General features: G+C 45.5%; 1 protein-coding gene across 1 annotated transcript; it reads right to left on the reverse strand.

Annotated features, from left to right (window-relative positions):
- Window positions 1-1827: 1827 nt before the first annotated feature.
- LOC123096996 (CLK4-associating serine/arginine rich protein) lies at window positions 1828-14565 on the reverse strand. The gene is made up of 13 exons (XM_044518773.1): window positions 14232-14565; window positions 12994-13032; window positions 12775-12923; window positions 12524-12599; window positions 5465-5756; window positions 5285-5391; window positions 5131-5178; window positions 4842-5045; window positions 4081-4182; window positions 2645-2772; window positions 2407-2533; window positions 2146-2244; window positions 1828-2072 (listed from the first exon to the last, which is right to left on the reverse strand). Exons 1-13 carry the CDS (start codon window positions 14426-14428, stop codon window positions 2048-2050), a joined length of 1593 nt encoding a protein of 530 aa, XP_044374708.1. The 5' UTR covers window positions 14429-14565; the 3' UTR covers window positions 1828-2047.
- Between the last annotated feature and the right edge of the window lie 12962 nt (window positions 14566-27527).

Genomic DNA, 27527 nt, shown 5'->3' on the forward strand with positions numbered 1-27527 from the left:
CCCAAGTGAATCATCAAGGCTTCCTAAGGGAAAAGGATCCTCTTGTGAACTATCAAGTCCTACTTGTCCTAGGACTTGAGGAAGAACCCTATCTTATTCCATCTCTATCTTTGGATGATTTGGACCTATCTTTATTTGATCTGTGTGTTGATTCATGTGTTTCCCTATAGGCGTCCCTTACATCAATTCAAGAAGATTTTGATCTACAAAAATATCCCTTTCATGGACTTTTCCATGTGCTAGTAATTGTTTCTAAAGTTATATTTCCTCTCCTTCTCAAGAGCTACTATATTATAATGTTGCCACATGGATAATGAAACCCAATAATAGATTTCAGGTCACCCGCTGCAAAAAATAAGATTGTTGAACACGTGCAGGGACGACGTTGGAGCCAACATTCACGTCAGGAGGCCATTTTAGGCTTCCCGTGCAGAAGACTTCAGGCATTGAAGGCATCATAAAGAATTGTTTTACTCCGAGTCTAAGAGCATCTCAAGAGACCAAAGCTGACCCTCAAACCGCCTGCAAGTTTCGAACCGAGCTGTCCAGACGTAGTCCAGACGCAGTTTGCCATCCAACCGCGTCTAGCATCGGTCCGTGGACCAGTTTAGACATCTATTTCCTTGCAAATCGGAAGCAATCGGAGGCTTTTGCGGGAGTCCGGACACCAGCCACGCAGGACTCTGACAACCCTAGCCCACCCAAAACCCCACCCGGATCCCGCGTCTCCATCCTTTCCTCTTTCTTTACATCTGCTTTCTCTCTCGCCGACGTCACCGCTCTACCACTTTGGCCGCCCGCCAAGCCCTTCCCGAAACTCCGCGACCTCCACTGTTACACCCGGTCTCCCTGCCGCTTGTCCTCCGCCGCCGGTCCACACCTCTCGTCTGTCTGCCGCGCAAGTACCATCCCCCCTTATGGTAGTCGCCACGCCCGACAAGTGTTTGGTAAAATGCTCATGGTAAATTTCTTGTCTGTTCTTTGGAGAAATGGATTCAGGCATGCAACATATATACGAGCACTAAGTTGAGTCCTCCGACGAGGACTACGCGGATGAAACGGCGATGATAGGCGACGCGAAGCGTGCAGAAGAGCATGTCCTCAATATCAAAGGATCGATCAAGGGTCAAGTGCTCAATCAGGACAGGGCATGGGGCTATTCAACGCTGATGGACGGCTACTTTGCCCCCAATTCCCTACTCACTGATAATTTTCGCTAGCTCTTTCGAATGTGAAAAATGTCTTCGATCGCCTCTAGCATGTGTCTCGCCCTTTGATGACTATTTCATGAAGAAGGATGCCATAGGAACGATTGGATTCTCTGATTACCAAAAGTGATTCTCTGATTACCAAAAGTGCAAGTCGCATTACAGGTGCTCAATCAAATCTCCCTTGAGTTACTATGAATCTGTTGATGTATTTGTAAACTAAACATATGTAGTTAAATTCAAGTTTGAACTACTTTAATTTGTAAACTTTGTTGGGTTGTAATTTTTGAATTAGAACTACTGTCGCATTAAACATTTTAAATCATTTATGATTTGATATGTTGTTATTTTGAGCTTGCGCACTTAAAAAGGCGGAAGTTTAGGGGACAACTATGGATGGCTGGCTCTCACATCACCACAAACTAGTCCTCACCAGTCCATGGCGGAAGTTTAGGGGACAACTTTGGATGGCAGGCTCCCACATCGCTCCCACATCACTATTTACAGAATTGTCCTCACCAGTCTATAGGGTGTCCGATTTGGGGGTCAGCATTGGAGGAGCCCTAATACTCTAGAGCAACTGGCACAACCTAATCTATCAACAATACAGCCCACGTAATAAAAAAAATCAAGAGTCACGCACCTCTTGGATGATATTCTGCTCATAAATATCACAATAGTAAATACACTGACTCTACCCTATCAACAATTATGGGATCCAGGACTTCGCTGATCGGTACATAAGCTGATCGGTACATAAGTAACAGGGCACCAGGAAGCCTAAGTAAATAAAATGAAGCACCAGGCGCCATAGACAACCAATGAGCTCTGAGATACTTTTAGTGCCTTGATATGCTTCTGTACCTGCAGTACTACCGCTCTTCAGATGGTATGCATCTTTAAATCTTCTGGAACATACCTATCCACCATGAATTACCTTGGAGAGTGAGAGGGTGACCTTGAACGAGACAGTGAAAGTGAAGGGTTTCTTCTTGGGCTTCGGCTCCTACTACGGCTTCTGCTATAATGCCGCTTTCTGCACAGGAACAGTAAACATCTGGCGCTATCAACAAAATCATAGTATCATGGTAAGAATATATATTTGGCTGGAAATAGCCTTCAATGAACCATTTGCATTGCATAGAAAATGCAGCAACTTCTATTGAAGTCATCAATTAATGGGATTGATTCAAAGTACCTTGGTGAACGGCTAAGACTTCTACTCCTGCTACGGAGCCTGTGTCGACCTACTTCTGCAAGTTTTTCCTGCCTTTGCCGTTCCTGTTCTCGTTTCTTTGCAGTCTCAGCAGCAGTATCTTTTCGAACTGTAGCACAAACAGAAACTTAATATAAATTGCATATGAAGATAAATGATCAGGATTTCCCAGGATCACTATTGCAGATAAGAATGAAAAAGTGAAGTAACAAAGACATACTTTGTTTGTTAAGCTGTTTGCTCATTATCCTTTTAAGGCGTTCCTGTGGTGTTTCTTTCTTTTCAGCCTGGGGAGTTTTACCAAGTCCTCCAGAAGCACCCTTTAGTTTCGCTAGTGCTGATGATGTGCTGTTGACCATAAATGCATCACAGGTTAGTACATGCCTACAAAGAGCATCTACAACAAGACCTAGCAAAAGTGAGCCCCTAAACGTCCACGGATGCGTTCGGAAGCGTCTGCGGACAGTGTCCAGTCATCCCTCATTCTCACACATTGCAAATACACTCCCCATTTTCACAATGACCATTTGATCTGCGTACATAAACAAACTAGCAAACTAGCTACTCGTCATTGGATATGTCGGTCGATGACCTGCTTGCCGCAGCTGCTGGCCTCATTGTCATTGGCGGCGGGGCGAATCTCCAGCGCCTCCTCCTCCTCCGCGAAGAGCTCCTCACGCTTCACATTCGCCTCGCCGATAAAGCAGCGGTTCGCCGCCACCTCAAGCTCAGACTGGATGGACTCGAGGATGGACTGCTACTCCGCCGCCTCCTGCGCTTGGACGAGCTTGAACTGCGCATGCACGTCCTCCATGACAAATCCGACCTGCTCTAGCGCCTCCGGCTCACCCTCCTCCTCTCCCGCCTCTTCCTCTATCTTCTTGCCCGGCGCCTCCTCCTAAATCTCCTACTTTGGTGCCTCCTCCTCCATCTCCTGCTCCGGCACCAACGCCACCTACTCCTCAAACTCCATCGAGCTTGGAGGCAGGCAGGCCGCAATGCGAGCAGCCTGGATCTCCGGGGTTAGCATTTTGTAGTACATAATCTTGCATCGAACCATGGAGATTGGCGGACAACAAGGCCAGAGCGCAAAGGGAGAGGGAAGCGAGGTCGAGGTGGCGGCGCGAACAGGAGGGAGAGGGAGGAAATGGGGACGGCTAGGCTTGAGCTCCGCCGTCCAGCTTAAATAGCCGGGCTTGGCCCCTCGCACAGCGCGCCAGAGCAGCAGCATGAATGCGGACCAGTAACCTTTTGTCGAACGCATGGCTTTCCGCATGGGTCCCGCCCGTCAGTCACGTGGGGGACGCGTTCGGGCCTCCCCAAATCCGCCCCACATATGGGATGGGATTGGGGGGTGCCGAACGGCCCGGACGTTTGGGCTGGGTATAGGGGATCCGGTTGGGTGGCAAATTCATTACCGGTCAGTGACCGGACCGTCCGGGCGGACATATGGGGCGGGTTTGAGGGGTCCGGTTGTAGATGCTCTAAGACCGAAAATAGACATAGCATCCTGGCAACAGATAAATGCTCAAGTACATAGTATATCATGACTGCAAATAAGTTTAAACTCTTATAGACAAATATAGCATACCAATTCAAACAGCTGATTGCACATACAGCTGCTGTGTTTGTAAGGATGTAATCATGTTGACAAACCTGGCAGGTGGTTTCAAAATTTTAGCACTTTTTTCCTGTTCCATGGATAAAGAAGATGCAGGATCACTGTGAAGTGCCTCCAGAATATGGACACCTGATGACCTGCAAAAATGAAGGAGTGTTATAGGGAAACAAAAAAATAGTAGGAGCGGAGATACTTAGGTCAGAAGCTCCACAGCTGATGATAGGTTTATGCATGCTAGATCTTATATCTTTCACATATCATGTCTATCTACAAATCAGTTACTCCATCCACCCAGGTTTATAAGACCTATTATTCTTGTCTCAAGTCCAAGTAGTTTAAGTTCGATCACATATATACATATATATATGATATATATATATATGATCTTGTGATATTGACTTGGGAGTTGTTTAGTTAGGCTTACTGTGGCTTTAGTTATAAGCCAAAAAGCACCTATTTGAAAACCAAAGCCAAAGAGCATGCTTTCAAGCCAAAAACTAAAAGCATACCTTGGTAGCATGGATGCTGCTTTTTTTTCAATAAACTCAGTCAAATTTAAAATGGTTTGACTTAAGAGAAGATTAACAGGCCTTCCTAACCAAACAACCCTGTATAACTTGGATGGAGGGAGCATAGTTTTATGCCAAAAGTAGTACCCTCTTAACCTTGTCTTCACCTATCCTAATCCTGACATATTTGGCTTTTAAGATAATAATAAGACCATGACACTAAGCTGCACTGGATAAATGACAGCAATTGAATCTTTTTGCAGATATTAAAGGTCAAGTTCCCCGACCGGTTAGGTATGTCAGCTCGTATTGGAGACGAAGGCGGAGAGATCCCTGTAACTTTTAGATCACTGGCGTCTTCTGAACCTCCAAATTCAGTGATGTATTCAACTCTTGGAGGCTTAGCCTTGCTTCGGTAATTACTTTCAGCATGTGTACCACGGGTATGACGTCTGGATGAAGGTGAATGAGATCTTGACCGCGACCTTGATCTATCAAACAAAATATCATGCAGTCAAGCAAAGCAAAGAGCTTATGGTAGAAATGATCCAACCAACAAGAAGGATAGTAGCATACCTTCTGCCTCTTGAATATGCTTCATATGATGGGCTTCTCCTTTGTTCCCTTAATTATATAATATATATGATGTTAAAAGATTCAGATATGGTAGTCAGTAAAACTGTCACTGTTATTTCGATTTACCCATTCAAAAGCTGACAGACACTGTTACCTATAAGGGTCACGATAAGATACCCTTCCAACAGAACGTACTGCCTCCCTCTCTCGCTCCCTCTCAGATTGAGAAGCCTTCCTTCTATCTCTCCGACTCAATTTTTTCTGTATAATTTCTCATGTTATTTCCTACAAAATGCAAATGAAGACACTTATCTGAAGCTATTTAAGTACTGACAATGGATGGGTCGCCTTTAATAATTTCTTTATGCCGCTTCTCCTCTTCTTTGACCTTTTTGTCCATGTAAACAAGCCAGTTATATCTTTTTATGCCAAATTCTTTTGCTAAGTTTTCCATTTGCTCATCACTGCTATCATCACTACTGAAGTCCTTGCCATCCTCTTCTCCTTCCTCTTCATCTTCATCATCACTGGGCAGATCATCAGAATGTTCATTTCCATCCCCTTTATATGAGTATCCAACCTGCGAATAAGCACCTTTGCTAACTGGAGCCTGTGATGATTGAGATCTGTTGGAAACAAGAAAATAAATGAAGCATAAACTGGATCCACTGAAAGGAACTGGCAGACCTAATAATAAAAGTAAAGTCTAACTAACATAGTCATATTTTCATCATAGCAACAATGTTAATTACATCAAATAATAATAAAACAAGAGTAACTTCCGCAGAATAACATACAATAGTATATTGTCATAAAACCATCTCACAATTATTTTCTAAAACCTGGCATACAAGATACAACCTTCCAAGAATTGTAGTTTTTTGAAATTTACTCTAGAAACAGACGAACAAGAGCTCCGAGGGTTATATTCAGTAACAACGTAATAGACCTCGATACCCGAGGGTTATATTCAGTAACAATGTAATAGACCTCGATACATAACTCTGGTTTACTTCAGTGCAACGGAAAAACATTATAACTGGTCTTCCATTGGTAAATCTTGTTCGGCTTTCAAGTGGCTTGTCAGCATGCCTGACACGCCGGGTCCGCAGGGCAGCGACCACGCCAGCGTCAGCACTGCCCAGCGACCCGTCAGGCCGAGGCGGCCCAACCCACGAGTCCACGGGCCGAAATGGGCTAACTGAAGGTCACTCATCACGATACAGCGGCGGCTACCTACTCCCCTTTCCCCTCTCCTAGTTCATCCGTAGAAGAGAGATTCATCCCCAAAATTCGAGTATCTGATCTGTAATTGCTACTACTTCGGAGAGCTATTAGATCAATACAAGCTTACCCTATCATCTGGTATCAGAGACACCAACCACCACTTCTGTTATGACCGGCGTCACATATAGCCGGAGAAGGCCCAATGGGCGCGTTTAGTTAGGGGCTTAGCCCAAGTTATCTTATTTTTATTAGCATCGAGATTATATAAACAGTTGTAAGACACCCTTTTGGAATTAAGCAATAAGACATATTCTATTGCCCGGCTCCCCGAGGAGCCGGAACCCTAACCCTAGCCGCCTCCTCTCTCATCGCCACCGCCTCCTCTCTCGTGCGAGACGGCGCCCTCACGCCGGCCGCCGCACCCACGCCCTCGTCAGCCTCCCTCCTTCCCGTACAATCTCCGGCAGAGACCCGGTAGGACCCTAGCCCCTACCAACTTCTCCCCGCTCCGCCCTGGCGCATCTCATCGAGACGCGCGGTCTTCGGCAAGCACGCGAAGCCATGGATTCAAGCGTCTCCGCCTTCCTCACCCACTTCGAGACCAAGATCGAGGCTGCCATCGATGGCCTCACCAAGGCGCAACAGTCCACAGCGACGAAGATCGACCAACAATCCACAGCGACGAAGATCGACAATCTGCTCAGCTGGCGCCCCGATCTCGAGCGCTGGGTCGCGGACCTGAGCGATGTTGTGGCTGCCCTACAGGCGGCGCCGCCACCGCCGCTGAAGGACCAGGAGGAACAACAGCCGCGCCCCTCCACGCTGCTGCAGCCCGATGACCACCTCGGCACCGCGGCAGGCGCAGCGAGCGACCAACACGGGCCCGATGGCCACGGCGCGTTCCATCTCCAACGGAGGCACCCGACGGTGTCCCTGGTGACGCCGCCCCCGCCCCCGGCCAAAGGTCAGACCGCACTTCCGATCTCCCCAGTTCCCCTGTCCCCCTTTACCCATGCTAGCCAGATGCTCACCGGACTGGGTCAGGCGCACCCGTCCATCGTTTTTCCCCTATTTTCGGGCAAAAATCCCAATCCGTGGAAAACCCTTTGTGAGCAATACTTTAGCATGTTTGGGATAGCTCCATCCTTTTGGGTACCCATGGCCGTGCTCAACTTCTCTGGGCCAGCGGCCTTTTGGCTTCAGTCGATACAGAAACGGCTGAGCGAGTTCGACTGGGACTCATTCACGTCCCTTTTGGGCACACGTTTCGGCCGCGATCGCCACCAGATGCTCATACGGCAATTTTACACGATCCATCAGACTACTTCAATCGCTGATTACATTGAGAAATTTGAATTGATCATCAATCATTTAAGTTCTTACTCCGACACCATGCATCCTTACTATTTTTTGACTCGTTTTGTCGAGGGACTGGGGACTGATATACGAGCGGTGGTGATGGTACAATGCCCCCTGATCTGGACACGCGTGTGCCCTGGCGCTGCTGCAAGAGGAGGTGGTTGACGGCGCGCGCGTGACCCCCGTACGACTCCTAGAACCACCACCGCGCGCGGGAGTGCCGCTGCCATTGCCAGCACCACCGATGCGCCATCCAGCGCCTACAGTCGCCACCGATCGCCGCGGCACTGACGCAGCGCGCGCCGATGCATCCAAGCTCAAGACGCTGCGGGAATATCGGCGAGCTAGCGGCCTCAGTTTCAAGTGCGGCGAGAAGTGGGGACATGACCATGTTTGTCCCACTTCGGTTCAATTGCACGTCGTCGAAGAGCTTCTGGACCTGTTCGGCATCGACAACTTCACCGACACTCAACGGCCAGAGACTGGAGAGACAAGCGACACGGTCATGGCGATTTCTCTGTCTGCCGTGACAGGGGGCGTCTCTGCCAAGGCATTCCAAGTGCACGCCTGGATCCAAGGGCATGAGGTACTGATGCTGGTCGATTCCGGCAGCTCCAACTCGTTCGTCGATGCTCAACTTGCAAAGTCTCTCTCTGGCATACAGAGTCTGCCCAAGCCTGGACGCGTCCGTGTGGCCGAGGGGGCGAGCTGATCTGTTCTGCTTTTGTACCGCACTGCGCCTGGTACTCACAAGGCCACGAGTTCTTCACAGATTTGAAAGTGCTCACGCTCGGGACCTATGATGCAATCTTGGGGATAGACTGGCTCGAGGAGCACAGCCCTATGGTTGTCGACTGGCGTGCCCGCTTCATTGAGATACCCACCCCAGCGGGACCTCTCCGTCTTACTGGCCAAGATGCATCATCAACTTGTTGTGAATCCATCAACTATGTGCAACTGCAAGGGCTCTGCAGCCAAGGGTCCATCTCCCACATCATTCACTTGTGTGTGGTCGTTCCTGAAGCTGAAACACCTACCCCAATACCTGCCTGCATTCAAAAAGTGATTGATGAATTTTCTGACGTCTTCGCCGAGCCCACTGGTCTGCCTCCCCGGCGTGCCTGCGACCACAGAATTCCTCTTATTCCAGGAGCACAACCAGTGAATGTGCGCCCGTACCGACACAAGCCAGAGCTCAAGTCTGAGATTGAGAAACAAGTGGGAGAATTGCTGCAATCGGGGATCATTCAAAGGAGCACCAGCCCATTTTCTTCTCCAGTGATACTAGTCAAGAAAAAAGACGGAACCTGGAGGTTATGCATCGATTACAGACAGCTCAATGCCCTTACAGTCATTGCCAAGCATCCTGTACCTATCATAGAGGAACTTTTGGACGAGCTCCACGCATAGCCTGGTTTTCCAAACTTGACCTCCGCGCCGGTTACCACCAAATTAGATTGGCACCGGGAGAAGAATACAAGACCGCTTTTCAAACACACTAGGAGCACTTTGAGTTCAAGGTGGTCTCGTTCGGACTGGCAAGAGCACCGGCAACTTCCATAGGTGCAGCCACAACCGCTCTGCAACCAGTCAGCCGTGTCTGTGTGGTGTCATTCTTCGACGACATATTGGTTTTCAGCGCTAAACTTCAAGCACACATCGACCACTTGCGCCAAGTCCTGACACTGCTCCGGCGAGACAGCTGGTACGTCAAGCTCAGCAAGTGCGCTTTCGGACAACAACAAATTTCATATCTTGGTCACACCATCAGTGCCCAGGGGGTTTCCACCGACCCGTCCAAAATCACAGCAGTTGCAAATTGGTCCATTCCAACAGATGTCAAAGGGGTGCGCAGTTTTCTGGGGCTCGCTGGCTATTATCGTCGTTTTGTCAGGAATTTTGGAGTGATCGCGAGGCCTCTTTATTCAATCTGCTCAAGAAAGGTACTCCGTTCCTTTGGACCTCGACCACGGAGACAGCTTTTCAAGTGCTCAAACAACAGCTTGTCTCGGCTCCTGTACTCGCGCTGCCCAACTTTCAGCAGCCGTTCAGTGTGGAAACAGACGCAAGTGACCGTGGCATTGGAGCTATTCTGCAGCAGCAAGGACACCCGATTGCCTTTATGAGCAAGGCACTCAGCCCACGCTACCAAGGCTTGTCAACTTACGAAAAGGAGTACCTAGCCATCATTGTGGCTGTCGATCAATGGCGTCCGTATCTGCAACACGCCGAATTCGTCATTCTGACGGATCAGAGAAGCTTAGTTCACTTGGAAGAGCAAAGGCTGACCACACCTTGGCAACAAAAGGCATTTACCAAGCTTTTGGACCTGCGCTACCGCATCCGTTACAAAAAAGGTGCCGAGAACGCTGGCGCTGACGCTCTGTCCAAGGCAAACCCAACTGACTTGCTTGCCAGCGTCACTTCTTGCCGTCCAGCATGGCTTGAGGACGTGGCCACCATCTATATCAACAACCCACAAGCTCTGCGTCTGTTGGAACAATTGGCACTCAAGGAAGATCCTAAGAAACGTTTCTCCTTGCAACAAGGTATCATCCGCTTTTGTGATAGAATCTGGCTAGGAGGCAGCACACAAATTCAACAAAGAATCATCTCAGCGTTACACGACAGCCCCATCGGTGGCCACTCAGGATTCCCTGTCACTTATCGACGCATTCGACGCCTGTTTGCATGGCCCAAGATGAAAGCACACATACTGCAAAGTCTGCAATACGTACGCTGCTGCCAGGTGTGCCAACAGGCCAAGCCAGACCACGCAGCCTCGCCAGGACTGCTCTTGCCTCTGCCGATTCCCAAACAGCCATGGGACATTTATATCTATGGAGTTTGTCAATGGTCTTCCTCAGTCCAGTAAGTTCAACTGCCTGCTCGTCATTGTGGACAAGCGTACAAAGTTTGCATACTTCCTTCCCTTGGCCCACCCTTACACAGCAGCATTAGTGGCTCAGCTATACTTGCATCAGATTTACAAAATCCATGGCCTACCTGGCGCGATCGTGTCTAACAGGGATCCAGTCTTCACAAGTCACTTCTGGCAGGAGCTTTTCCGAGGGGCAGGAACAGAGCTATGACTCAGCACAGCAAACCACCCCCAGACTGACGGGCAGACAGAGCGCGTTAACCAATGCGTCGAAACTTTCCTCCGCTGTTTCACTCAGGCATGCCCCCGGAGATGGAGCTTCTGGATCCCACTAGCACAGTTTTGGTACAACAACAGCCACCACTCAGCGATCGGCATGACACCATTCAGAGCCATGTTTGGGTATGAGCCACGCCATTGGGGAATAACAGCTGATAACACTTGCTCGGTTCCGGCACTCCAAACTTGGCTGGACGAGCGTGCCACAGTGCAAGAGCTACTGCAACAGCATCTCAATAGGGCACGTCAACTGATGAAAGTGCAAGCTGACAAGCGCTCCTTCAGAACTTTTCAAGTGGGCGACCGGGTGTTCCTCAAATTACAGCCGTATATTCAATCATCAGTGGCACCGCGAGCTAATCACAAACTCGCTTACAAATACTACGGGCCTTTCCCCATCATCGCCAAGATCAACAATGTGGCTTACAAACTGCAACTCCCAGCCCAAGCAACAGTACACCTGGTGTTCCATGTCTCTCCTTCGACAAGCACTTCTTCCAGGTACGGCGGTCGAATCTCAGCTTCCACATTGCTCTAGCGATTTGGCTGTTCCAGTGGCCATACTTCAGACCTGCTCGCGCAAAGCGAGAGACGGCATGCGTGAACAGGTCAAGATACAGTGGTCCAACTCTTCACACCTGGGAACCACATGGGAGGACAGGAGCAGCCTTCAGGCTCGATTTCCGCATGCAGAGACTTGGGGACAAGCCTCGACACAAGGAGGGGATGTCAGCATGCCTGACACGCCGGGCCCGCAGGGCAGGGACCACGCCAGCGTCAGCACTGCCCAGCGACCCGTCAGGCCGAGGCGGCCCAACCCACGAGTCCACGGGCCGGAATGGGCTAACTGAAGGTCACTCGTCACGATACTTAAGGAAGAGTTGCAGGAGGAGAAACCATCCAGAGGATCAGGCACGATACGGCGGTGGCTACCTACTCCCCTTTCCCCTCTCCTAGTTCATCCGTAGAAGAGAGATTCATCCCCAAAATTCGTGTATCTGATCTGTAATTGCTACTACTTTGGAGAGCTATTAGATCAATACAAGTTTACCCTATCATGGCTGGTCCAACAAAGGGTTTAGTTTTTAGCTTGTGTTACAGGCTGGCTTAATAAACTTTTGAGCTGTGGACAATTAAGCTAATTAATTTGATTAAACTTGCAATAAAGGCAACTGTATTTCCCTGAGCTGGCTTATCCGCGAATCTGAAAGTACCATGCTCATATTGGCATATCCACTCAAGATGAATAGCTTTAAATTCATATATGGCTTTTCCTCTGACAACATTTGTAAGGACAAGGCATTATATAATCCTTCAATATTGGTGTGGCCTTTCCAAGAAGTAAACTCAAAATTATGTCAATATATGACCTGTCGATATGACCAAATGGGTTAACTTATTTCAATTTTAGAAAGTGCTCCTATGCTCGATAGACATAAATGCACATATTAACAGAATCAGGAGTGGGGACAACCTTTATCATATGCATCACCCATTAGTAAACATAGGTGTCATATGATTTATTTATGCATGTTCCATTTGGTCAAGCACAGAAGCACTCCACTTCAACTCTTATGAGTGGCACTTAAGATATCCATTTAAGCAGATAAGGCTAACATATAAACTAAAATTGATGAGTAGACTTACTTCTCAAAGCTAAAAGGAAGAATAGCTTTTGCTTCCAACTCTTGCGCAACATGTTGTAAACCCGCCTCATCAGAAACTGCAGAGAAAGGCAAATAACTGTCTGGGTAGGTAGCATTAGAAAGTGAAAACACCAGACAGATGGAAAAGTAAGATCCTTTACATCAGGACGAACCCATAAGTAAGCAAATGGAAGAGTGACAGCAAATCATACAACAACAGCAACAAAATTGAGAAACCAAAAAGGTACCAACATCCTCTACGACGATGCTTAATCAAGTCCCGGTAACGTTCAAAATTAACAAAATCCTCTAGCTCCTCCTCTTCTTCAGATTTTTCCTGAGTTTGAAAAGACCGAGAGCTAGAGTCACGGATGAAGTCAAGTAGTGCACGGCCATCAAATCTGCACATTAAGAGAATGGATATAAATTTTCTTGCTCTTAACATGGTTTAGCAACTCAGATAATACATACCTGTCAATCAGAATATCTTGTTTCCCGTTCCATGGTATCCTGCAGTACAATGAGTACAGTAAATCAGCAGTTCAAATGCTACATTCAAGCGGACATGTAGCGATTTTCTCTTTCTAGATAAACTCAACCAGAAACAGAGACACACACAATATAATTGTAATATTCAAAACTTATGTTGGAGCTATATGTTAGCCATGTCATTGTAATTTTAACAAAATTCGAACTGAACCTACTTTGGTAGTACTCCAACACATGTGAGATGAGTTTTTAGGGTCATGTAACACATTAGACATATATATCAGAACTCACAAACATGTCCACTTTCAGCCGTACTAAAAATCTAAAACACAAACAGCTGCTATGTTTGGCTCATGTACATGTTGTCCTAAATATGTTTACAATACAATTCTTTGTGTATGCGCTAATGCTGCCTAGATTTAAGCCCATTTGGATGAACACATTGCAGTCATAACATAAAAGCGGCTACAGTTCAAACGAGATGAAATGCTCTGAAAAAATGAGAGTTTTGCTATCAATGAGCTTGCTTCTACAACTATGCCGGAAGAATAAATTTAGCTAATTTTCTAGAGCAAGCATGAAAATTCTGTAAGCTCCAACATTATTATCAGCATGTGCAAAACCAAATTCCTGGTTTCCTGCAACACATGGCCAAAACTAAATATTTACACAATATAAAATCTGAGCACCTACTAAACCAATCACAGCTAGGAACTGATCAATCTATGCCTCAGCACATGGCTGAATCCAATCTATTACAAAAAAAAATCATTTTGTCAACTTCCCCACACCATCAAACAGGCCCAATCAACTCTAGAAAATACCACACTTTATTCGGCACATTCACAAACAAGTAAATATGCCGCCTTGAAAATGGAAACAAAATCCTATGCACCGATAGCCAGCGTCCTAACTATTCATAGAAGAGACGAGTTACAGAAACGTAATAGATACAATCTAGCCAATTGATGAATTACCGGTGTACAGATACTGGTTTACTACAAACACTTGCAAGAGGAATCTATTCGTTGCACGATATCATGAAACATAATCTGCATCCATTAGACATAATCTGCATCCATTAGACGGCACTGCCGATCCATCAGATGGACAGCTAATTCGACCAAATCCAGCATGCTGCTGTCATAACAAACAACACAGCCCATCACATGACATCAACTGGACAGACGGAGTGTGCGTGAGAGAGCGGCGGCACGCACAATCCCTGCTGGTCTTCGGTGGCCTGATATAGTGAGTCGTCGCGGTGGACGCGGCACCGGGCGCCGGAGACCTGGAGGGACTGGTGCGGATCGCCGCGGCGGCGGGCGAGGTAGGCGTAGCGCCGCTGGGCCCGGCGCCGCGCACCGTCCATGAGGTCGTGGACCTTCCGCTCCGACCGCCGCGCCTCGTGCCACATCGCACCCCTCCTCCCGAAAGGTTCTGGAAGCTCCGGGGAGGCGGTTTTGCATTAACCTAATCCTAGACGAAGATTTTTCTTTTTTTGAGACAATCCTAGACGAAGATGTCAGAGGATGCGCCGCAACGGTGGAGGTGGCCAAACAGGCCGGCCCGGCCGATTGTAATCGTGCCTGGCACGGCCCGTATAATAATCATACCCTGGCGGGCCGGGCCGGGCCGGCCCGCGTGCTGCAGTCTGCAGTCCAGGCATGGCCCAGCTGATAATCGGGCCGGCCCGCTAGCATGCCAGGCATGCTGGTCCACCCGCTGTTTGGCCTATTTGACGTTTTTGGGCCTATTTTTTCCTATTAGGCTATATATATATCGGCTCGTGTTGTGCCGGCCCGCATGCTCAGCCTAGCAGCTCAAGCACGGCCCAAGGCGTGCCGGGTGTCGGGCCCAATCCGTTTAGCCGTGTCATGCCTGACCCATGGCGGGTCGTGCCGGCGTGCTCGTGGGCTGGCTTAATTGGCCCGGCCCGTTTGGCCAACTATACGGTGGAGAAAGAGAGGTGATCAGGATGTCGAAACCCCACGACCGAGAGGGCTCCTCTCGAAGGGGGCCACATGTCACCCAAAGCAAATTTGCCACAAGCACCTGAGCTTTTGGTTGACTGCATCAAGTCCAGTTCGCCTCCTCCGCGTAGTGTAAATCATAGTAGGCCCAATCTGTATATGGAAAAACGGTTGATCTGAGTGTTCCTCGCGAGCGAGGCTGAGAGCGCTTTAAGTTTCATGCGGGTCGGTTTCTACATGCGAGCTAGGCAACCAAAACAACTCACTACTTAGCCGTCAGAGCCTGGTTGGGTTTGATGCAGCCTACCAAACCCGTCCTAACAGATCCGATAAAGTTGCATCCTCTAAAATCCGTTTACAGGAGGATTGTAAAATTTTGAGGGGTGAGCTTAGAGGATCTGTTCTGCGCCAGAGACCTCGGGGTACCGCAAATTTCTCGCAGCTTCGCAAATTCATGATTTTTAACAATATAAACCGAATAGAATCACAATATCAATTAAACGTATGAAAAAAAATGATCCGAAACGCAATTCACAATACAACAATCCTCTTCATTACAATGAATGTTCAAATTGAAATAGTTATTACAACAACAAATTGTTCAAACCTCGCACAAATACAACAACAAATTGTTCAAATTAAAATAAGAGTATATCTCCCATAGAGTTGCCACTGATGCTCAATAAGATCTTCTTGGAGCTGGTAGTGTGAAGAAATGTAGTGATCTCATTTGCATCCCCGACAGGCTTCGCACAGCTACCAACATTGTCATAATAAAACTCTAAGTCCAAATCCCTCTCATCCTCGATGATCATGTTGTGTAAAATTACACAAGCAGTCATTGCCAGTGTCTAAGAACCTGGCATTGGGTTGTTGGCTACAACCCTTTGTGAATTTGGCCAGTGACTGAATGTGTCTCGCTTTCTAAGTCAGCGATAGTCGGAGGTGGAAGAACAAAATGTAGAACACACAAGAACTACCCAGGTTCGGGCCACCATTGTGTTGTAATACCCTACTCCTGCCTTTGGTATGATATTATCATAGTTGGCTACAATAGATGTGTTGAGTTGCTCGTTAATCAGTTGCCTCCTAAGGTAGTCGTCCTTCCCTATTTATACTACTCCGAGGGCCCCTCTCTCCCTTCGGGGGAGGGCGCTCTCATTGGCTAGTTGTAAACAAAGAGGAGGTAGCATGCCCAGGACAAGCATGCTCGGTTGCTTGCAGCTCGGTCGTCCATGCAAGGATGATGGATGTTGGGGCAGCGTATTACCCTAAGGATATCAGGTTGTACCCACGCTCATACAGAGTAGGTGGCCTCGAAGCACCGTTCCTGTAGCCACGTGCAGAGCAGGTGAATCTTCGAGTGCCACTATTGATGACCTCGCCTTATCGGAGCCCATGCGTTGGGGACGATTCATGATGTGCCCCTTCACAACCGCTGGCGTAGGTAGCAGTTGAGGGGGAATGGGTCGCATTTAATGCTTCTGACATCAGGATTTTTGTTACCTGTGAGGCGAAGGACGGTGATGCAGAATAGCTTCCCGGGGCTCCGGGAGGTGCTTCTTGGTGCCGAGAAGCCTATGGAGCGTCTCGTGCCATTCTTAGGCCGCACGTGTTTTGAACCTCCCAAAGTAAAACTTCGGCATCATTGTTTTGGGAGTAGTCTTGTCTTGGGGACCACAGTCAAGCCCTAGGTCCATAGGCCCGTGGTACCCGGTTCCTGTTGGGCTGACAGTAGCCCCCGGGACCATCTTCCTCCGCATGGGGCGATGGTCGCTGGGAGGGATATGGGGCCTAATAGCATCGGGGGCTTGACATGTGGCAGCTTGCGTCGCCTTATGAGGACTAGCATCAGCAGCCCCCGTTCCATCGCATTTACCATGGGGTAATGGATTACCTCATGGAAAAATGGGGTGCCTCCTTGATTCTCGCATCATGCCTGTTGTACCCCCTCGAGGGGTGGGGATCGTGGAGCGTATTTTCAGGGAGGCGGGCGTACCTCTTCACCTGCCTCTTGGTTATAAAGAGGAGGAGTGTCACGATGGAGTGCCCCTGCTGTCGCATCGTCTCCTTCCTCCTGCTTTCTGTGCTTTTCCGCCGCCGCCTGCGCACCTCTTCATTGCTTCCCACCCCAGCTGCGCTCCTCCTTCCCATGGCATCCCGCAAGCACTACTACAAGATGGTCCTAATGCGAAACATGTATAGGGGACCAATCGACCAAACTGTGTGTGATGCATGAATCACAAACGGTATGGTAATAAAACTGTCACCAGTAAAATGAAATGTCTACGATGGCGAATCCATCAAATATGATTCAGTTGCGTGTGCAAATTGTAGCATACAGTTGATCCATACGAACTATTTGCGATGAGGCAAAACAACAGAAACGGCCAGCCAGATCAAGGTGAGTGCGATAGATGGCATACGGATCACTCAGATGAGCTATTTGCGATGTGCCAAACCAACATAAATGTTTAGCCAGATTAAGGTATGTGTGCGATAGACAGCATACAGGTCACTTAGATGAACTATTTGCGATGAGCCAAAACAAACACTAACTATTCAGCTTAACAAGATGTGTGTGATACCCAGCAAACAGGCCAGTAATCAGAATTGTGTGGGAAGACTGATAATAACACAGACGTTCCTACTAATTGATATGTCTCCCACGTATCTATAATTTTTTATTATTCCGTGCTATTATATTATCAATCTTGGATGTTTTATATGCATCATTATGCTATTTTATATCATTTTTTGGACTAACTTATTAACCTAGTGTCCAGTGCCAGCTGCTTTTTTTCCTTGTTTTTGTCTTTACAGAAAATCAATACCAAACGGAGTCCTAATGGAACAAAAAAAAATTGATGATTTTTCTTGGACCACAAGACACCCTAGAAGCTTCGGGGGGAGGCCAGAAGAGCCACGGGATGGCCACAAGCTCAGGGGGCGCCCCCAAGCTTGTGGGCCCCCTTGGGCACTTCCAACCCTATTTTTTCTTCTATAAATACCCAAATATTCCCTGATGTCGCTTGAAACTGTGTCGGTATTTCCCCAAAGAGGAAGGGATGATGCAGTACAGCTACGGTAGGTATTTCCCTCAGTTATTAAACCAAGGTATCAATCCAGTAGGAGAACCAAGCAACACTATGTAAACGGTACCTGCACACAAAGAACAAATACTTGCAAACCGACGCTTATGAGGGGTTGTCAATCCCTTCTAGGTAATGGCATCAGAAATTGGCAAGTTGATGGGAGACTTGACTTGATCCTCCCCGGCAAAAAGATAGATAAATTTGTGGTAGATTGGATAAATAGCTCTCGATAAAACGCGAAATAAAATAAATAATAAAAAAGTGCAGCAAGGTATTTTTGGGTTTTTCGAATAATGGATCTGAAAATAAAAGCGAATAAAAATAGATCTCAAAGCAAATATGATAAAGAATAGACCCGGGGGGCGTAGATTTCACTAGTGGCTTCTCTCGAGAAATAGCACACAGTGGATTGATACGTCTCCGTCGTATCTACTTTTCCTAACGCTTTTGCTCTTGTTTTGGACTCTCATTTGCATGATTTGAATGAAACTAACCCAGACTAACGCTGTTTTCAGCAGAACTACCATGGTGTTGTTTTTGTGCAGAAATAAAAGTTCTCAGAATGGAACGAAATTTTTTGGAAAATTATTTCAGAATATATAAGAAATACTGGAGCCAAGAACCACCGGAGAGGGGGCCCCTGGGTGAGCACAACCCACTAGGGCGTGCCCCTGCTACTTCTTGAGCTTGCGTTGGTTTTTCCCTTGAAGAGGAAAGGGTGATGTAGCAAAGTAGAGATAAGTATTTCCCTTAGTTTGAGAACGAAGGTATCAATCCAGTAGGAGGTACACGCAAGTCTCCAATCTATATACCTGCATAAACAATCAAACACTTGCACCCAGCGTGATAAAAGGGGTTGTCAATCCCTTCACGGTCACATGCAAGGATGAGATCTGATAGAGATAGATATAAAAGATTACTAAAACGTAAAACAAAATAAAATTAGATAAATTGCAGCAAGGTATTTTGGGTTTTTTGGTTTATAGATCTGAAAATATATGATGGAAAGTAGACCCGGGGCCATAGGTTTCACTAGAGGCTTCTCTCTTGAAGGAAAATAATACGGTGGGTGAACAAATTACTGTCGAGCAATTGATAGAAAAGCGCAAAGTTATGACGATATCCAAGGCAATGATTATGAATATAGGCATCACGTCCGTGTCAAGTAGACTGACTCCTGCCTGCATCTACTACTATTACTCCACACATCGACCACTATCCAGCATGCATCTAGAGTATTAAGTTCATAAGAATGGAGTAACGCCTTAAGTAAGATGACATGATGTAGAGGGATAAACTCAAGCAATATGAGGAATACCCCATCTTTTTATCCTTGATGGCAACAATACAATACATGCCTCGCTACCCCTACTTTGTCACTGGATGAGGACACCGCAAGATTGAAACCAAAACTAAGCACCTCTCCCGTGGCAAGAAAAACCAATCTAGTTGGCCAAACCAAACCTATAATTCGAAGAGAAATACAAATATATCAAATCATGCATATAAGAATTCAGTAAAGACTCAAATAATATTCATAGATAATCTGATCATAAATCCACAATTCATCGGATCTCGACAAACACATCACAAAAGAATATTACATCGGATAGAACTCCAAGAACATCGAGGAGAATATTGTATTGAAGATCAAAGAGAGAGAAGAAGCCATCTAGCTACTAGCTATGGACCCATAGGTTTGTGGTAAACTACTCACGCTTCATCGGTAGGGCAATAGAGTTGATGTAGATGCCCTCCGTGATCGAAGCCCCCTCCCACGGGACGCCGAAAAAGGCCCCAAGATGGTCTCGTGGAAACAGAGGCTTGCGGCAGCAGAAAAGTATTTTTGGTGGAAGCTGATGTCTACTACGCAACTTTATTATTGTAGACACGTGTTGGGCCTCCAAGCACATAGTTTTGTAGGACAATAGCAATTTTCCCTCAAGTGGATGACCTAAGGTTCATCAATCCGTGGGAGGTGTAGGATGAAGATGGTCTCTCTCAAACAACCCTGCAACCAAACAATAAAAAGTCTCTTGTGTCCCCAACACACCAAATACAATGGTAATTTGTATAGGTGCACTAGTTCGGCGAAGAGATGGTAATAAAAGCATAGTAATGATAGTAGATATTGATTTTTGTAGTAGTAACAATAAAAAACAGCAAGGTAGCAAGTAACAAAAGTGAGCACAAACAGTATTGCAATGCTTGAAAATGAGGCCTAGGGCCCGTACTTTCGCTAGTGCAATCTCTCAACAATGCTAATATAATTGGATCATATAACCATCCCTCACGTGTGATGAAGAATCACTCCAAAGTTCTTATCTAGCGGAGAACATAAGAAGAAATTGTTTGTAGCTATTCTTTTCGATCGATCTATCCAAGAGTTCGTACTAAAATAACACCAAGTTATTCTTTCCGGTCGATCTATCAAGAGTTCGTACTAAAATAACACTAAGTTATTCTTTCCGATCGATCTATCAAGAGTTCGTACTAAAATAACACCAAAGCAAATTCAGATTCATAATACTCAATCCAACACAAAGAACCTCAAAGAGTGCGCCAAGATTTCTACCGGAGAAACGAAAGACGAGAACGTGCATCAACCCCTATGCATAGATTACCTCAATGTCAGCTCGGGAATCCGCGAGTTGAGTGCCGAAACATATATCAAGTGAATCAATACGATACCCCATTGTCACCACGGGTATTCATAGCAAGACATACATAAAGTGTTCTCAAATCCATAAAAGTATTCAATCCGATAAGAATGAAATCTCAAAGGGAAAACTCAATTCACAACAAGATAGAGAGGGGAAAACACCATATGATCCGACTATATTAACAAAGCCTACGATACATCAAGATCGTGATATCTCAAGAACACGAGAGAGAGAGAGAGATTAAACACATAGCTACTGGTACAAACCCTCAGCCCCGAGGGTGGACTACTCCCTCCTCATCATGGTGGCCGCTGGGATGATGAAGATGGCCACCGATGATGATTTCCCCCTCCGGCGGAGTGCCGGAATGGGGTCTAGATTGGTTTTTCGTGGCTACAGAGCCTTCCGGCGGCAGAACTTCTGATTTAGGGTTATACCTAGGGTTTTTGGAATACTTGACAATTTATAGGGCGAAGAGGCGGTGCAGGAGGCCACTTAGGTGGGCACAACCCACCAGGGCGCGCCTGGGCCCCCAGGCGCACCCACGTGGGTTGTGCCCCCCTCGAGGCACCCCTTTGGTACTTCTCCAAAAAGTTTCGTAGTGTTTGGACTCCGTTTGATATTGATTTCCTGCAAAGTAAAAAAACAAGCAAAAAACAGCAATTGGCACTTGGCACTATGTCAATAGGTTAATCCCAAAAAATGATATAAAGTTGCCATAAAATGATTGTAAAACATCCAAGAATGATAATATAACAACATGGAATAATAAAAAAATATAGATACATTGGAGACGTATCAGCATCCCCAAGCTTAATTCCTGCTCATCCTCGAGTAGGTAAATGATAACAGAATTTTTGATGTGGAATGCTGCCTATCATGTTCATCACATTCTTTTCTTGTGTAGCATGGACATATGGACTTTTATATGGTTCAAAGCAATAGTCTAGTTTTGACATGAAGATTTCAATACTCAAGCATATCAACAAGCAACCATGCCTTTCAAAATATCAACACTAAAGCAAGTTATCCCTGGCCCATCATGCTCAATCATTGCTCGATTCATGAAACACACTCGCATATTAGCTACATCCAATGCTCAAGTACGATCATAGTGCCCCTTAGTTGGTGCTTATAAGAGAAGGTGGAGACTCAAATAAAAATAAAAATTGCATAAAGTAAATAGAAAGGCCCTTCGCAGAGGGAAGTAGGGATTTGTAGAGGTGCCAGAGCTCAAAGCTTAAATTGAGAGATAAAAGATTTTGGGAGGCATACTTTTCCTGTCAACGAAAACGACCGAGTAATTCCCAACACTTTCCATGCTAGATATATCATAGGCGGTTCCAAACATAAAATAAAGTTTATTCCTTTTTCCACCATTCTTTCACAATCCATGGCTAGCCGTATCCATGGGTGCCCTCCATACCAACACTTCCCAAGGAATTTATTATTTGACAACATAAAGTAAATTTATTTTTCATTTCGGGACTGGGCATCCCTAATACCTTTGTCATACTCTCATGCAATGACAAGTCAATAAACACTCATCTTGTGAATAACACATCTAGCATGGAAAATAATGGCCACCCCCTGCCGCTTCATGAGCGCTACGAGCACACAAAAAGGAAATTATTTTGAAATTTTAGAGATGGCACATACAAATTTGCTTAGAACGGCACGTGAATACCGCATATAGGTAGGTATAGTGGACTCATATGGCAAAACTGGGTTTAAGGATTTTGGATGCACAAGTAGAGATCATACTTAGTACAAGCGAAGGCTAGCAAAAAGGTTGAGACGCATCCAACCAAGAAACGAAAAATCTCATAAGCGAGCGTTAAGCATAACTAACACCGAATAATGCACCACAAGTAATTTCATTGCATAACTATTGACTTTCGTGCTTGCAAAGGGAAACACAAACCTTAGCATCAATATTCTTACTAAATCATAATTACTCACCAACATGACTCACATATCACTATCATCATATCTCAAAACTATTACAAAGAATCAAGTTTATTTTGTCCAATAATCTTCATGAAAGTTTTTATTATATCCCTCTTGAATATCTATCACTTTGGGACTAGTTTCATATGTGGCAATTGCTTTTGACAAGCTCAAATAAATTTAAGTGAAGAACATGAGCATAAATATTTTCATCTCTCAAAATAATCTAAGTGAAGCATGAGAGTGAATGACAAACTACTCCAAGAAGATATAAGTGAAGATCAAATGAGTAGTTAGGTAAATGGGTAGCTATTTGAGGACTCTCTCTTATTTTAAAACTTGCACATCTAAGTATTTTATTAAAACTGCAAGCAAAATAAAACAAAATGACATTCCAAGAATAGCACAACTCATGTGAAGAAGCAAAAACTTAGGCTCAACCGATACTAACCGATAATTGTTGATGAAGAAAGGTGGGATGCCTACCGGGGCATCCCCAAGCTTAGATGCTTGAGACTTATTGAAATAGTATCTTGAGATGCCTTGGGCATCCCCAATCTTGATCTATTTTGTCTCCTTAATTCCTTTTATATCACGGTTTCCCTAAATCTTAAAAAGTTAATCCACACAAAACTCAACAAGAACTCATGAGATAAGTTAGTATAAACCAATGCAAAAACCTTATCATTCTTTACTGTAGCAAATCACAAAAAATATTATTCAACAATGCATATGTTCGCACACGAACGCGTCACGTGTACCCTCGATGCCGGGGGTGATGCACCGCAGCTCACGTCGAAGGAGTCTCACCGGAAGCGTGATTCGCAAGTCGACTGGCGAGAGCTTTTGAGGACCCAAAACCCCACACTCCCGGGAGGGACCCCGTCGGGGAGTGCAGCGGCTATGGGCTTCCCTAGGTCGGTCAATCCGCCCATAGAGCCTCGGGATTCACAGCTCTCCAACACGAAGAACGACGAAGAACGAGGAAGCAAAAATGGGGGAGGGACAAAACGTAGATGAAAAAGTAGTAGATGTGTTTTTTGTGATTGTGTGTTGTTCAATCGGCCGTCACCTCTCATCTATTTATGAGGCGGCTGGACTTCCCTTACAAGAAAAGGACTAAAAATTCCGTCTGAAACATCAAAAACCCTAACCTAACACGGACATGAATCTTTGGTAATTTCCCGGATAAACTCGGTCCCACCGATTGGTTCGTTTCGGTCCCACCGAGTGAACATTGCCAACTCTGTGTATCCTTCTGTAATTTCTCGGATCAACTCGGTTCCACCGATTGGTTTGTGCTACCTCTTGAGCACTGCGTTGGTTTTCCCTTGAAGAGGAAAGGGTGATGCAGCAAAGTAGCGTAAGTATTTCCCTCGGTTTTTGAGAACCAAGGTATCAATCCAGTAGGAGACTACACGCAAGTCACCTCGTACCTACACAAACAAATAAGAACCTTGCAACCAACGCGATAAAGGGGTTGTCAATCCCTTCACGGCCACTTGCAAAAGTGAGATCTGATAGAGATAATAAGATAAATATTTTTGGTATTTTTTATGATATAGATTGAAAGTAAAGATTGCAAAGTAAAATAGATTGGACACTTATATGATGGAAAATAGACCCGGGGGCCATAGGTTTCACTAGTGGCTTCTCTCAAGATAGCATAAGTATTACGGTGGGTGAACAAATTACTGTCGAGCAATTGATAGAAAAGTGCATAGTTATGAGAATATCTAGGCATGATCATGTATATAGGCATCACGTCCGTGACAAGTAGGCCGAAACGAATCTGCATCTACAACTATTACTCCACACATCGACCGCTATCCAGCATGCATCTAGAGTATTAAGTTCATAAGAACAGAGTAACGCATTAGGCAAGATGACATGATGTAGAGGGATAAACTCAAGCAATATGATATAAACCCCATCTTTTTATCCTCGATGGCAACAATACAATGCGTGCCTTGCTGCCCCTGCTGTCACTGGGAAAGGACACCGCAAGATTGAACCCAAAGCTAAGCACTTTCCCATTGCAAGAAAGATCAATCTAGTAGGCCAAACCAAACTGATAATTCGAAGAGACTTGCAAAGATATTTAAATCATACATATAAGAATTCAGAGAAGAACTAAATATTGTTCATAGATAATCTTGATCATAAACCCACAATTCATCAGGTCTCGACAAACACACTGCAAAAAGAATTACATCGAATAGATCTCCAAGAAGATCGAGGAGAACTTTGTATTGAGATCCAAAGAGAGAGAAGAAGCCATCTAGCTAATAACTATGGACCCGAAGGTCTGTGGTAAACTACTCACACATCATCGGAGAGGCTATGGTGTTGATGTAGAAGCCCTCCGTGATCGATTCCCCCTCCGGCGGAGCACCGGAAAAGGCCCCAAGATGGGATCTCACGGGTACAGAAGGTTGCGGCGGTGGAAATAGGGTTTCGTGGTGCTCTCGGATATTTTCAGGGTATATGAGTATATATAGGTGAAAGAAGTCAGTCAGGGGAGCCACGAGGGGCCCACGAGGGTGGGGGCGCGCCTTCCTGCCTTGTGGCCTCCTCGTTTCTTTCTTGACGTTCACTCCAAGTCTCCTGGATTGCGTTTGTTCCAAAAATCACTCTCCCGAAGGTTTCATTCCGTTTGGATTCCATTTGATATTCCTTTTCTGCGAAACACTGAAATAGGCAAAAAAAATAGCAATTTGCACTGGGCCTTTGGTTAGTAGGTTAGTCCCAAAAATAATATAAAAGTGTATAATAAAGCCCATTAAACATCCAAAACAGATAATATAATAGCATGGAATAATCAAAAATTATAGATACGTTGGAGACGTATCAGTTTGCTTCGGTCCTACCGAGTGAACGTTGCCAACTCTCTGGTAAATTTTCAGACCAATTCGGTCTCACCGATCAAATCAACTCGGTCGGTCCGAAATGACTCTGCATCTTTTGTTTCTGACCTTGTTTTGCCTCCACAGGTTGCATACGACCTCGGATTAAGACAAATTTCATATCAAAATCAGCTGCTTCGACGAGACGCACAACTTTTGTGTTGAAACGTTTTCCATTGGATTCCATCTTCACTAAGTTTCATGTAATTCTTTAATCTGGTGTCAACATGAGCATCTCTGAACTTGTCACAACTATTATTTCTGAGCTCCGTTTTAAACCATCTTCATATCCATCTCGATCTTCTTAAAGAGAGCCATTCAGAGGTGACCTCCAATCATAAGTTTGAATTAGTCTTGATGCAGCCTATGCTAATTTTATGACCGTGCCACTTTTGATCATCAACACATGCCTCCCTGTTTTTCGGCATAGCTAGCGCGCCGAAAAATAACTTGTACAAAGTTTGTTCTAAGGACGATGTGAACACTCCATCGGCCATTTATATGTTCTTAGGATAATAAGTATATATCGGCCATGTTTACACTAAGGGCGATAGTTATTTATCGGCCATTGCATATCTAGGCTTCTTGCCACACACTTGGGTGGTAGTTCTTTAAATATTTTCCATTGAGAGCTCGAGGTAACAATGCCCCTTGTATGGATTCCACCAAATATGAATTTCCAGGAACCACTCTTGTAATCCTAAAAGGACCTTCCCAACTTGGAGACCACTTCCTGAATTTTGTGTCTTTCGAACCAATTGGTAGAATCACCTTCCACACGAGATCGCCAACTTGAGAAGTCTTTAACTTGACCATTTTATTCTTGCCACCCTCAACTTATCTCTCTCTATGGCCTTCAAAGCAGCCAAATGTTTATCGGCGACTTCATCAATATTGTCCATCATCAAGTTATAAAAGTCTACCACTGATAAATCATTTTGTTTGGCTATTCTCAAAGCATTCAAATTCACTTCCACTGGTAAAACGGCCTCTTAACCATATATGAGCTGATATGTAGTTACCTTTGTAGCACCATGCCTTGAGATTCTGTGCGCCCACAAAGCTTCGGACAGTAGCTCATGCCATCTTCTTGGATTATCCTCAATCTTCTTCTTGATGTGCTTGATTAATATTTTATTGCTAGACTCAGCTTGTCCATTGGCTTGGGCATAATATGGAGAGGAATTGAGAAACTTTATCTTATATGATTCGGCAAATTCTCTAACTTGATGTGACATAAAGGATGAACCTTGGTCTGTAGTTAATGTTTGAGGAATGCCGAATCTATGAATAATGCGCTCAGTTATGAATTGAATTACCTCTGTATGAGTCATATTTTTGAGTGGTATTGCTTCAGACCATTTAGTGAAATAATCAGTTGCCACCAACACGAATCGATGCCCCTTTGAAGATGAAGGATGAATCTCTCCAATAAAGTCTAATCCCCAACCTCTAAAAGGCCACGGCTTGATAACAGATGTAACATAGCAGCGGGAGCCAACTGAATATCACCAAACTTTTGACAAGCTTCACATCCTTTATAATACCAGAAGCAATCATTAACCATTGTCGGCCAATAAAACCCAGCACGTCGTAATAACCATTTCATCTTGGGAGCCGACTGATGAGTGCCACAAATACCTTCATGGACCTCTCCCATAGCAACTCTCGCTTGGTCCTCGTCCAAGCACTTTCAAAGAACATCATCAACCGTTGGGCGATAAAGACCATCATCTCTCATTGTGTATTTGAAAGCCATATGCCAGACAGTCCTGTCCACCCTTTTACTAGGATCACACAAATAATCAATAATGGGTTTCCTCCAGTCTTGATTTTCTCCTGCATTAAATATTTCATTAGTGGCCGAAATGGTGGGCTCCGGTTCGGCCTCCCCTATGTTGGCAAGACTAGACATCGGGCTTTGAGAAA

The sequence above is a fragment of the Triticum aestivum genome, chromosome 4D (genome assembly GCF_018294505.1).
Source record: "Triticum aestivum cultivar Chinese Spring chromosome 4D, IWGSC CS RefSeq v2.1, whole genome shotgun sequence".
In the NCBI taxonomy this organism is placed as follows: domain Eukaryota; kingdom Viridiplantae; phylum Streptophyta; class Magnoliopsida; order Poales; family Poaceae; genus Triticum; species Triticum aestivum.